Source organism: Pteropus medius, unplaced genomic scaffold (assembly GCF_902729225.1).
Source record: "Pteropus medius unplaced genomic scaffold, Ma_sr-lr_union100, whole genome shotgun sequence".
NCBI lineage: Eukaryota > Metazoa > Chordata > Mammalia > Chiroptera > Pteropodidae > Pteropus > Pteropus medius.
The window spans coordinates 26492-39624 of record NW_024356105.1 but is presented as its reverse complement, the minus strand read 5'-3'; the positions used below and the strand labels follow the sequence as shown (position 1 = coordinate 39624).

General features: G+C 35.1%; 1 protein-coding gene across 1 annotated transcript; it reads right to left on the bottom strand.

The window, feature by feature from the left end:
* Positions 1–2380: 2380 nt before the first annotated feature.
* LOC120600548 (putative gustatory receptor clone PTE01) lies at positions 2381–11805 on the bottom strand. Its single transcript, XM_039859961.1, is given in 2 exon segments — positions 2381–3386; positions 11777–11805. Coding segments are annotated over 2 exon segments (1035 nt in total).
* Between the last annotated feature and the right edge of the window lie 1328 nt (positions 11806–13133).

Below are 13133 nucleotides of genomic sequence, written 5' to 3'. Positions count from 1 at the left end.
TGATGTAGGCCCATTGATTAATTTTAGTTTCTACTTCCCTTGCCTTTGAGGTCAAATTCATAAAATCCTCTTTAAGTTCCAGGTCCTTAAGTTTTGTTCCTATGTTTTCTTGAATGCATTTTATAGTTTCAAGTCTTATATTCAGGTTCTTAATCCATTTTCAGTTAATTTTGGTGTTTGGTCAAGGACCCTGGATGTCTTTTAAACTAAAGCTACATAAGTTCCAGATGCAGAGGTGCCTATTAATCAGATCTGGAGTAGGAGCTGAACATTTGCATATAAGCTCCCAGATGATGCAGACATACTGGTCCAGGGCCCAGTGAGGGAGTTGGAAAAAAAAGAGACTAAATGATGAAAAGTTTTATAGACCTTGGCAAAGAGTTCAGATTTTAGTTTAGAAGTAACACGAAATTACTGGAAGTTTTTAGGTACAGAAGACACAAGTTCTGATGACACCTAAAAAATCGATCTGGCTTCTGTGAAAAGGGAGACACAGGGAATATTTGGAAGCCATTTATAACACTCTTGCAAGAGCGAAATGTTTATATGAGCTCTTTTTGAAGAATGGTGAAAGCAAATCATATAACTAAGACAGTGTTGTTCAGATAATTTAATTGCTTGGATATGGGGTAAAGGAGAAAAGAAACTACAATGACAAGATTCTATGGAGGTTGGGGAAGCTAGTGACCTAGAAAAGATTAAATTTCAATTTCTGAGAATCTGAGCAGCTGCATGCTAGTGGATTTTGACAGTGGAAACAAGAAGAAAGTTAATAGTGTGTCTGCCAGCCTGCAGTGAAAGCTCTTTCTACTATTTGGTGTCTCCCATCTGTGTATCTCTTTATTGTAATGGACAAGCCTTGGAATATTCCCTCAGTTCATCAGGAACCTGCTCTTTCCAGAAGACCAGGAGCTCCTTACTGTTAAACACTGATTGTCCCTGAGCTCAATGCCTCCAAAACCTAATGAACAGAGAAATCAGAGGACCCGGATCAAACTTGTACCCAAAATCAGGGGCAGGCACGTGCTTATGATTGGACCATAGGACCTCTAGAAATTTGAAGATGTTGGCAGAGTCCAAATAAATTATCATTCTTAAGACTTATTTATTTATATCCCCTGAGTTTAATATGTTAAACATTTTTAAGTATAATTCTCAAGTAGATTTGATATTAATATTTCAAACTCTGCACTTCCTATCAAACATCTCTCAGTCTGGATTTCTAAGTTCATCAACATTTTCTTTGAGGACCTTCAGACAGTCTCTAAATTTCTATACTTCATCTCCTCTCGAATTTTCCTATCACTGAGCCCAGCATTGGCTTTGTAATTTATGAAACATTGTTGACAGTTCAAAGAACTACCTTGGAACTGTCTTTAAAATCTTCTCAAAATAATTTTATTACTCCTTGCAAAGCAGACTCAAACAGTGATTGGCATGCATGATGTTTACCAGGCAATGATCTGGAATCTATACCTGTGGAAGGGCAGATGTGTAGTAAGAAATTTGGCCTCACCTAAAGAGAGATATGGGCTTTGTCCCAGGTCCTGGAAGGTAACTTTAGTCCTTGCAATTTAGCGATATGAGTGACTGGTTATTCATGATGTGCCCCATGAACAATACCTGATATTTGGTGCTAATGAGCTGATTCAAACTGGGAACTGGCCATGCCAAAAAGTCCAAACACATAAAAAGTTGTTGAATTCTTGGACAAATTGATACCAGCCCAAACTTTTGTGAGAGAGGCTGCAAACTGTGTTCAATCAAATGGGCGATCATTTAATTAATCACGCCTATTCACATAGCCTCAAAATCTCTGGACACTGAAGCTTAGGTGAGCTACATGATGGGCAATACTCTGAGTGCTATCTCACAGTGTGGACAGGAGGCTGTACAAGATTTAACTCACAAGGAATGGACAACAAGAAGATTGACATATAGGACCTTTCAAATCTTGCCCTATTGTTCTTCTTTTCACTAGTTCTAATTTGCTCTAATAAAACTGTCATTATAAGTATAAACTGTCCCAATCTGTGACTCATTGTGATAAGTTATTGAACCTGAAGAATTTCCCTCAGTTTGAATGTTCTAAAAAATTATTCTAAAAAATTACTAAATGTGTGGGAGTCCCTAAACTTGTAGTTAACTGGTCTCAAGTGAGTGTGGCCTTGGGGACTTCTGAGATTGTAGCTGGTGTCTAAAATAAGGAGATCTTGAATGATCTATTCACACAGACTCTGTGGTTTGGTAAACTCTTTAGAGCAAGGACAAGCATTCAGTAAAAAGTAAATCAAAAAAAGTGACATTCATACATGCAGCATGGAGAGGAATGGAAACCATGAGACAAAAAAGGAATGTGACCAAGGGCACAGTTTTCAGTTTACATATTTGGCTTTGCTGGGTTTTCCAAACACACTCTAAAAAGAGTTACATGGATATTAAGACCAGACATTTTGCTGTGGAGCCTCCCTAGGGCACTCTTAATGTCCCTGTTCCTCAGGCTATAAATGAAGGGGTTCAGCATGGGGGTGACTACAGTGTACATAACTGAGGCCACCACATCATTCCTCGGGGAAGGCAACAATGCCGATCCGAGGTAAACTCCAATGCCTGTTCCATAGAATAAGCAAACGACTCACAGGTGAGAGCTGCAGGTGAAGAAGGCTCTGTACTTCCCACCTTTTGATGGAACTCTCAGAATGGAGGAAACAATTTTATAGTAAGAGACAAAGATTCCTGAGATAGGGAGAAAACCAGAGATAAAGCCAACAAAATACATGACTAGGTTATTGGTGAAGGGGTCAAAGCAGGCAAGACGAAGGAGTTGAGAAGGATCACAGAAGGAATTAGAAATTTTTATGTCCTTGAAGCAGGCAAGTTGTAACACTATCAAATTATGAAGCTGGGAGTCCAAAAGGCTGATGAAAAATGACAACAAAACTAAGAAGCGGCAGAAGCATGGGTTCATGATGACTGAGTAGTGCAGAGGGTTGCAGATGGCCACAAACCGGTCATAAGCCATCGCAGTCAGAAGCATACTATCCATACATCCAAAAAGGATCAAAAAAGGCATCTGAGTCAGGCAGCCCCCATAGGAGATGACTCTGCTGTGAGTTTGGATGTCCATGATCATCTTGGGGACGGTGGTAGAGATAAAACAGATGTCAGCCATGGAAAGGTTGGAGAGAAAGAAGTACATGGGGGTGTGGAGGTGGGAGTCCACGCTGACGGTCAGGATGATGAGCAGATTCCCCAATATAGCAACCAGGTACATGGACAGGAAGAGCCCAAAGAGCAGAGGCTGAAGTTCCAGATCATCTGAGAGTCCCATGAGGAAGAATTCTGAGACACGTGTTAGATTTCGTGGTTCTATGTAGCTTGGACACCTTTTGAAATGGAAAAGAAGGTTGGAAACAGGAAATAAGTAAATGGTCACACAGAATTGTTTCCACATTTTGGATTCAAGCAATTGACTTGTGAGGTCATACATCCCAGTACCTTATGCAGTATTTCTTAGTATGACAAATTCTTTCTTAGAATTGTTCTCTTATTTATTTCTATGTTATTTACCTCTTTTTGTACACATTTATTTTAGAGAAACTTGACTGAAGAGTATCAGGGAAACAAGAAAATTAGAGAGAACAAATCCATGATCACAGGAAAATATAAAATAAGAATTAACTTTCACTCTTTAAGAAAAATAATTTTAATTTAAAGGAATTAAGAAGTAACTAAATATACCTTATTTTATTCAAATGCAATGCTAGATAGTCCCTTTATTTAAAATATCTTAAATACCATGTACAAGGCAGGACTGTGTAATCTAGATTCTAAGTTCAGTTGAATTTCATAATCAGGAAATATTATTATGTGATAGTTATCTTTATGAGTTTTATCACTCTGTGGTTTTGTCTTTCCTCCTTCATAGAAATAAGTGCTCAAATATAAGGGTTGTTCTTTAAAATCATTTATTGTGGAATTTCTATTTTGGCCTTAATGTACTTCGAATTTTGTTATATGTGGTTTAGTTAAGTGAACATAATAATACAGCATCAATGACCATAAAGATGGCATTAGTGTGCAGAGAATCTACCCATGATTAAACAATAATGAAATTTAAGAAACACTTGAAATTTTTTATGTCATTTAGGGTTATTTTTATCAATCTCATACAATTTTAGTAAAATGTCTGGTGTATGGGACTGCTCTGCTTTTTTTGGACTCTATTCTTCATTGTGTGATAATACTACTTCATTGTTTTACTTTTTCCAAGCTCTATTAAAGTATGATTGATAAACTAAAATTATATGTGTATATATATATACATAGTAAAACATGAAGATCTTTTATTGTACAATGTGATGATTTAATACACATATACACTGTGAAAAGATTACCACAGTCAAATTAATATTACATCCATCACTTCATATAGTTACTCTGTGTGTTTGTGCAACTGTGTGTGTTCGTGTGTATGTGGTAACTCCTAAGATCTACTCTCTTAACAGATTTCAAGTGTACAATACAGTGTTATTAACTATAGTCCCCATGTTGTACTTTAGATCTCCAGAAGTTATTCATCTTATAACTGAAAGTTAGTGCTCTAACCAACAGCTTCCCATTTCCTTCACCCCAGCCCCTTACAACCATAGCTCTACTCTCTGATTCTATGAGTTAGACTTTCTTGGATTCCACATATAAGTGAGATCATACTAGTCTTTCTGTGACTGACTTATTTCTGTAAACATAATATCCTCCAGGTTTATCTATATGATCTCAAATGGCAGTTTCCTTCTTTTTATGGCTGAATAATATTCCATTGTGTGTATATGTAGATAGATGATAAATAGATATATAGATGATAGATAGGTGATATATAATTGATTGATTTATAGATGATAGATGATAGATTGATTGATCGATGGATGGATGGATGATAGGTAGATGATAGATAGATAGATAGATGATAGATAGATAGATGATAGATAGATAGAGATAACATTTGCTTTATCTAGTCTTCTGTCAACAGATACTCTAGTTGTTTCCAAATCTTTCCTATTGTGAATAATACTGCAATGAACATGGAAGAGCAGATACCTCTTTGAGATACTGATTTCATTTTCTTCACAGATATACACAAAAATGGCATTGCTGGACATATCTTAGTTCTATTTTTTTATTTTACATTTTTAATTAAATTGATATGGATGACATTGGTTATTAAAATTATATCTTTTAAGCATACAGTTCAATAATACATCATCTATATTGCATTTTGTGTTCACCACCTAAAGTCAAATCTTCCATCACCATAAAGTTGACATAAAGTTGATCCCCTTTACCCTTATCTACCTCGCCACTCCCTCCTTCACCTCTGGTAACCATTATACTGGTGTCTCTGTCTATGAGTTCTTTGTTTGTTTGTATTTTTCATCTGTTGCTTTAGTTTTATATCCCACTTATGAGTGAAATCATAAAGTTCTCAATTTTTTCTGTCGAACTTATTTTGCTTAGCTTGATAATATCAAGATCCATCCATGTTCTTTTTTCTCAGGATTGCTTTGGCTATTCGGGGCCTTTCATGATTTCATACAAATCTGAAGATTGTTTGTTCTATTTCTTTAAAAAATACCATTGGTATTATCATGCTAAGCAAAATGAGTCAGACAGAAAAAGAGAACGATATGATTTCACTTATATGTGGAATATAAAACTGAAAGGAACAAACGAACAAGACAAACAGAGATCGTGGACACTGAAAACAGTTTAGTGGTTACCAGCAGAAAGGGGGAGAGGAGAGGTAGATAAGAATAAAGAGAGTCAAATGTATGATAATGAAAGGAAATTTAACTTTGGGTGGTGAACACACGATACAATATATATATGATGTATTATTAAATTATACACTTGAAATCTATATAATCTTATTAACCAATGTCACCCTGATAGATATAATTAAAATATAGAGTAAACATACAAAAAAGATCATTGAGATTTTGATGCAGATTGCATTAAATCTGTATACTCCTTTGGGTAATATGGCAAGGTTAAAATAATTTTAACTATGTTCATTCTTCTAATCAATGAACATGGAATATCTTCCATTTCTTTGGGTTTTCTTTAATTTTTTGTTTCTTTTATTAAATTAATTTGGGTGATACTGATGAATAAAATTATATAGGTTTCAAGTATACTATTCTTTAGTACATCATCTGTATATTGCATTGTGTTTTCATCACCTAAAGTCAAAGCTCCTTCCATCACCATATATTTGACCCCCTTTATCCTTATCTACCTCCCCTCATCCCCTTTTTTCTTTTGGTAACCACTAAACTGCTGTCTGTGTCCACGAGTTTTCGTTTGCTTGTTTTGTTCATTTGTCGCTTTCGGTTTTACATCTCACATATGAGTGAAATCGTATAGTTCTCAACATTTTCTGTCTGACTTATTTCACTTAGCATGGTACTGTCAAGATCTATCCATGTTGTTGCAAATGGCAGTATTTCATCTTTTCTTATGGATGAGTAAAATTCCATTGTATGTATGTACCACATCCTCAATTTGTTTTAATAATGTCTTATAGATTCAAAATATAGGTCCTTAACATCTTTTGTTAGGTTTATTCCTAGGTACTGTATTTTTTTGGTTGCAACTGCAAAAATAATTGCTATATTTAACAATTTTTTCTGAAATATCATCGTTAGTGTATAGTAATGCAATGGATCTTTGTACATTGATTTTTGTATCCTGCAACTTCACTGTGTTTGTTTATTGTTTCTAATACTTTTTGGTGGCGTCTTTAGGGTTTTCTACATTTAAAAAATCATATTGTCTGCAAAAAAGTGACAAATTAACTTCTTCATTTCCAATGTGTTTGCCTTTTATTTCTTTCTTTTGCCTCATTGGTCTGACTAGGACTTCCAATATTATCTTGAATAACAGTAGTAAAAGGAGGTATTCTTTTTTTGTTCCTGATCTTACAGGAAAAGCTTTTAGTTTTTCACAATTAAGCATGATACTAGCTGAGGGGTTGTCATCCATGGCCTTTATGCTTTTAAGGTACTTTCCTTGTATGTGCAATTTTGTAAGAATTTATGACAGATACCACAGAAATACAAAGGATCATATAAGAATACAAGGAAAGACTCTATGCCACCAAATTCAATAACCTAGAAGAAATGGATAAGTTCTTAGAAATCGATGACCTTCCTAGACTGAATCATGAAGAACTAGAAAGTCTAAATAGACCAATCGACAGTGAGAAAATTGAAACAGTCATCAAAAACGTCCTAATAAATAAAAGTCCAGGACGAGATGGCTTCATTGGTAAAATCTAACTCATTCTATAAGGCCAATATTACCCTAATACTAAAATCTGGTAAGGATAACACTCAAAAAGAAAACTATCAACTAATTTTTCTGATTGATACAAATGCAAAAATCCTAAACAAAATACTGAAAATTGAATACAACTGTACATTAAAAAGATTATACAACACAATCAAGTAGGCTTCATTCCAGGGGTTCAAAGGTGGTTCAACATGCACAAATTAATCAATGTAATACACCACAAAAACAAAATAAAGAATAAAATCATACGATCATAGCAGTAGATGTAGAAAAAGCATTTGACAAGATACAGCATATATTTATGGCAGTTCTCTTTTACTTAGTAATTTTTAAGTTTTTAAGGAACCTCCTTATTGTTTCTTATAATGTCTGTACCAATATTTATTCCCACCAACAGTGCACATGGGTTCCCTTTTCTCCACATCCATGCCAACGCTTGTCTTTCTTTTTGATAATAGTCATTCAATTAGGAATAAAATGATATACTAATGTGATTTGCATTTCCCTGATGGTCAGTTATGTTGAGCACCATTTCATTTTTCTGTTGGTTTTATTTTTCTGGTCATAAACTCTCCTATTTACAGTTGATAAGTTTAGCACCAGGGGAGGCCCCACAGTTAGTTTTTTTTTAATTAAGTTTATTGGAGAAACATTGTTTAATACAATTATATAAATTTCAGGTGTACATTATAATTGGACATCTGTATATTCTTTTGTGTGTTTACCATGCAAAGTCCAGTTTCCTTCAGCTACCATATGTTTGATCCACTTCACCTTCCCCATAGCCCCACATATTTGACCCCCTTTACCTCGTCTACCTCCCTCCTCCATCCCCAACCCCTACTCTCTGTTAACCACTAGCATATAATCCATGTCCATGATCTGTTTGTTTTTCCTGTTCCTTTGTTGCTTTCAGGTTTATATTCCACATATAAGTGATATCATATGATTTTCAACTTTTTCTATCTGGCTTATTTTGCTTAACATGATTATCTCGAGTTCCATCCATGTTGTCACAAATGGCTGTATTTCATCTCTTCTTATGGCTGAATACTATTCCATTGAATATATGTACCACGGCTTCTTTAGCCAATCATCGATCATAGGACACTTTGCTTGCTTGCATATTCTGGCCACTGTGAATAATGCTGCTATGAACATTGGTGTGCAAATATCTTTATGGATATGATTTTTTAAGACTTTGAGGTAAATACCCAGTAGAGGGATTGCCCCACAGACAGTTTTAAGACCCAGACTCCTTTCCTAGCTCATAGATTTTCATGTCAATCCTTTATGATACATGGACTGCAATTCTCTTACTTCAATTACGTGAAGGTAATTCAGATTCATTATTTTGGCAGTTCACACTATGATTTGAGGAAAAATGCAAATAGAACAATGTAAATGCACCTGGACAGTTTCCTCATCTTTAAAATTAAGATAATAATTGAACCTACTATATAAGATTATTGTAAGAAAATGTTTAAAAAGTAATTTAAATCGCTTAAATCAGTGACTCACAGTTCCGGTTGATTGACATATTTGCCTACAGTTATTTTGACCTCAGCCAAAAGCCAATTTATTCAGCATCTCTACGTATGGTGTTCTTGGTCATCCTGATGTGCAGCTGTGACTCAGAAACACTCCCTTAGAATACTGCCCAATGCTTAGGTAATGCTCCATTAATATTACCTATTATTATTATCATCCATATCCACCACCTATGTTAAAAATATAAACATTTAATAATATTGGCTTCAAATCTCGTATTATATAGAGATTTGAACATTATCCATAAAATCCGACTTTCTTGGGTATCTTAATTTCATCGCAGTTCTTTACAGAACCAACCCCTTGTCAATGTTTCCATAACATATTGATTTTTGTATTTATAAAAAAATTCTTAAAAGCTTACCTAAACTGTGTACTGTGCACGTTGCCTCTGAAATGTACTTGTTTACCATGAAGTTGTGTGTGAGTCTCTTTTTGAAGTACATACATCAATTTCAAACATTTTAATGATGCACATCATTATACGAGGAAAGACTTCATGGTATTCAGTTATAAATTTATATTTATATAGTTTATATGTCTGACAAATTTAAAAAATATATTTAATACATTTATAATTTAACATATTTTATTTCTATATTGCATGTTTATCTTATACTACATATTTTATATTTATATTATTATTTACATCACTTTGTCCTTACAACCATCCTATGAAAATTTTTACACCTCTCTCCAAGTGAGAATTTGTATTGATATGAATGGTGATTAGTTGTTCAACTTCTAACCATATTCAATTTTACTAATATGTAATGCACAGTATTTATTGTTCCTATACAATAATCATTTTATGTCAACCATATCCTCTTATTATAACGTTATACATTGGAAAATATCCTTGAAGTCTGTCTTGTGCTAATCATTACATGATGAATCCACATGAAATTTTCATCTTCTGTAGGAAATATCTTCCATCTTGGATTTCAAAACTAGACTGTAAAATGCATGACTATTTATAGAAAACCCTATAACTCACAATGTCAGTGACATTATGGCCCCTGTAAACCACTAGCTCATTTTTATAAATCACAGGTGGATTCACTGAACCAAAAGAGGATGAATCAATTCTTCTACTTCCATTTCTCACCCGGGACCAAAGTAGATTCTAAAAGAACCACTTATTAGGTAAAGCGGAGGTGACTGAGCCATGGTGCAGAAGTAAGGACATCGATGTTTGAGTCCTGACTCTTTCACCTTATATATGTGGACTGCATGGAAATCTCTGAATCTCTCTGTGCTTGTGTTCCTGCTTGGAAATGGTGAGTCTAACAGCCGTCTTTTGAATGTGTGTGGCACCTAAGGGAAGTTTGGACCTTAAGCAATATTAGGTCATTTTTTAAATAAAAAATTTCAATCACTATTAGCAAGTATATTTAGTAATGAAATACAATCTCAAAAATTTGATGACATTGTATAGATTATATGGCAGAAAGGTTGAAGCCTTTCCTATCTGAAGGCACTAGAGCATGGCATGACACAAAATCCTACAATGCATCTCAGCTTATGCAATGAGATTGACTGACCCTCTCTTTTCTGCCTCATATTTTCATATTTACAAAACCCCTATGCAATGGATTTTCAATAATTGAATACTATAGATGATGTTAAATGGGAAATAGTAGGTCCCTTAAAAAGTCCATGGCATAGACAGAAATAAGTACTATTTTATCTTGTCTCTAGTCCTATGGGGCACCCTGAAAAGGATGATACGAATGGTCAAATGTTTAAAGGCCATATTGCCCACTTTGTTTCTATAAACAATGGAGGGGTCTACTCAAAATTTAACTAAGATTTTTTGTTTTTGATGCTTCCTCTGTGCCAACAAGTTAAGAACTTGGGGGAAGGGTAAACCAGAAATAAATGAGATTCAGTCATTTCTTTCCATATGCCAAGGATGTACTTGCATAAACAAAATTAAAATGTCTGTCAGGGATGTAGGAAAATCATTACTTCAGGTCACCAGATATCTAAGTCAAATGACATGAGAATTAACCTTATCATTATTAATAATAAAATATCTAAAATTTACTTTGCCTTTATTTTATGCATCCATCACCTATTTATTGCATAGAGGGCATCCATTATTTGTTTAATCCTTATTCAGTGAAGCTGTATCAACTAGGAATCAACTCAGGTGACAATCCCAAATCTCAGAGCTACTAAGAATTTACCCAACAGCACACTTAAAATAAGTATAGCAGAGAGGATTCAAAACTAGTCAGTCTCTGAGTCTTGTGCACTAAATTTTATTGTATCAAAACTTTCTAAAAGTTTTAAATAGAGGTACAGAAGTTTTAACCACAGGTACATCCAAGGTTTGTTTTTAAACTGTTTCCAGTATCCTTAGTAGGAATGGACCCCAAGACTGACTTCGTCTCCTTTTGAAATTGAGTAGATTATAAGAATGGAGGAAGAAGTAGGCAGTTGAAGTGAAATCCAGGAGCAAGAGCAAGAGAGAGATCAAACAAAAATACATAAAATGCATGCCTCAGAGCCTGGCACTTAGGAAGTCATCAATAAAAGTACATGATGTTATGGTTAATGTCATCATTGTCGTCACTACCTTCATAATCATTTCGGAGTGGTTAGGGGAAAGGTTAGAGAGACCCATTTTCTGCTTTGGTGGGAGAGATGCCAACCAGAGCCAGAACCAATGAGAGTGGAAGCAAAACTGTGAATGAGAGTGCTCACAACAGAACCAGAACCAAGAACACAAACTCCATAGAGCTCTGATCTGAAATTTTGTATAGTGGTACCCTTTATTTCTCTATCCCAACTGTCATGTCGGTCTTGTTGAGAAGAAATAATGTTCTCAACAGTCCCTCCTCCAATCACCATCTCCCACAGCACTTACTGGGCTGGGCTGCATCTCTGCTGGAGCATGACCAAGGAGTACTGATCTGCTGTTCCTCTCCTACCTTGTGTGGATGAAGGCTCAGGGTTCCTCCTGAAGACTGGCAGGAAGAGAGACTCAGGCTGAGGCCTTCTGATGCAGATGTCCATGAAGTGAGGAGACTCGTATATGAAGCCACTATAGTAGAACTAGCAAACTAAAGGGCTGGAAGCACCAGCCAATTACTTACAATGGCATGACCTTGGGGGCTCAATGCACAAATCTTACAATTAGCCAGTTGGTCCACATTGTTCTAATCTCTGGGGACTTGCTAATATTAATGAAAGAGAACAAGGAAAAAGTGAATGTCCTTGGAGAATCTTGGTCCTTTCTCTCCAGAGAAACAAGTTCACCTCTTCTTACTTCTTACTTCCAAGTTGCAGGATTTTAACAGAAATTCAGACATTTTCAATTTAACCACTCAATGTGTGATTTTGACATCTGTAAGTCCATTGTATTAATCATGAAGTCTATGCGGAATTTGTTCTTTTTTATTTTATTAAATTTATTGGGGTGACATTGTTTAGTAAAATTCCATAGGTTTCAAGTTTACAATTCAATAACACATCATATGTATATTGCATTTTCTGTTCACCGCCCAAAGTTAAATTTCCTTTTGTCACAAAATATTTGACCCCCTTTATCCTTATCTACCTCCCCTCCCTTTCCCTCTGGTAACCACTAAACTGCTGTCCGTGTCCATGAGTTTTTTTTGTTTCTTTGTTTATCTCGTTCGTTTGTTGTTTTCCATTTTATATCCTACATGAGTGAAATCATATGAGTCTCAACATTTTCTCACTTATTTTGTTTAGCATGATAATCTCAAGATCCATCTACATTGTTGTAGATGGCATTGTTTCATCTTTTCTTATGGCTGAGTAATATTCCATTGTATATATGTATCATATCTTTATCCAATCATCTATCAAAGGACACTTCAGTTATGTCCACGTCTTGGCCACCATGAATATTGCTGCAATGAACATCAAGTTGCATGTATCTTTATAGATAAATGTTTTCAAATTTTGGAGGTAGATACCCAGAAAAGAGGTGGCTGGGCCATATGGTAATTCTATTCTTAGTTTTTTGAGAAACTGCCACACCGTTTCCATAGTGACTGTACCAATTTACATTCCCACCAGCGGTGTATGAAGGTTCCTTTTTACCACAACCTCTCCAACACTTGTTATTTCTTGTCCTGTGATACCATTTCCACTTTACCAATTAATACTTGTCTCTAAGGATAACTTCTTATTTTCATTTCTTTAGACCTTATTTCAGTTAGCATTTTATATCTTGCAGATTTACAAGTGTTTTT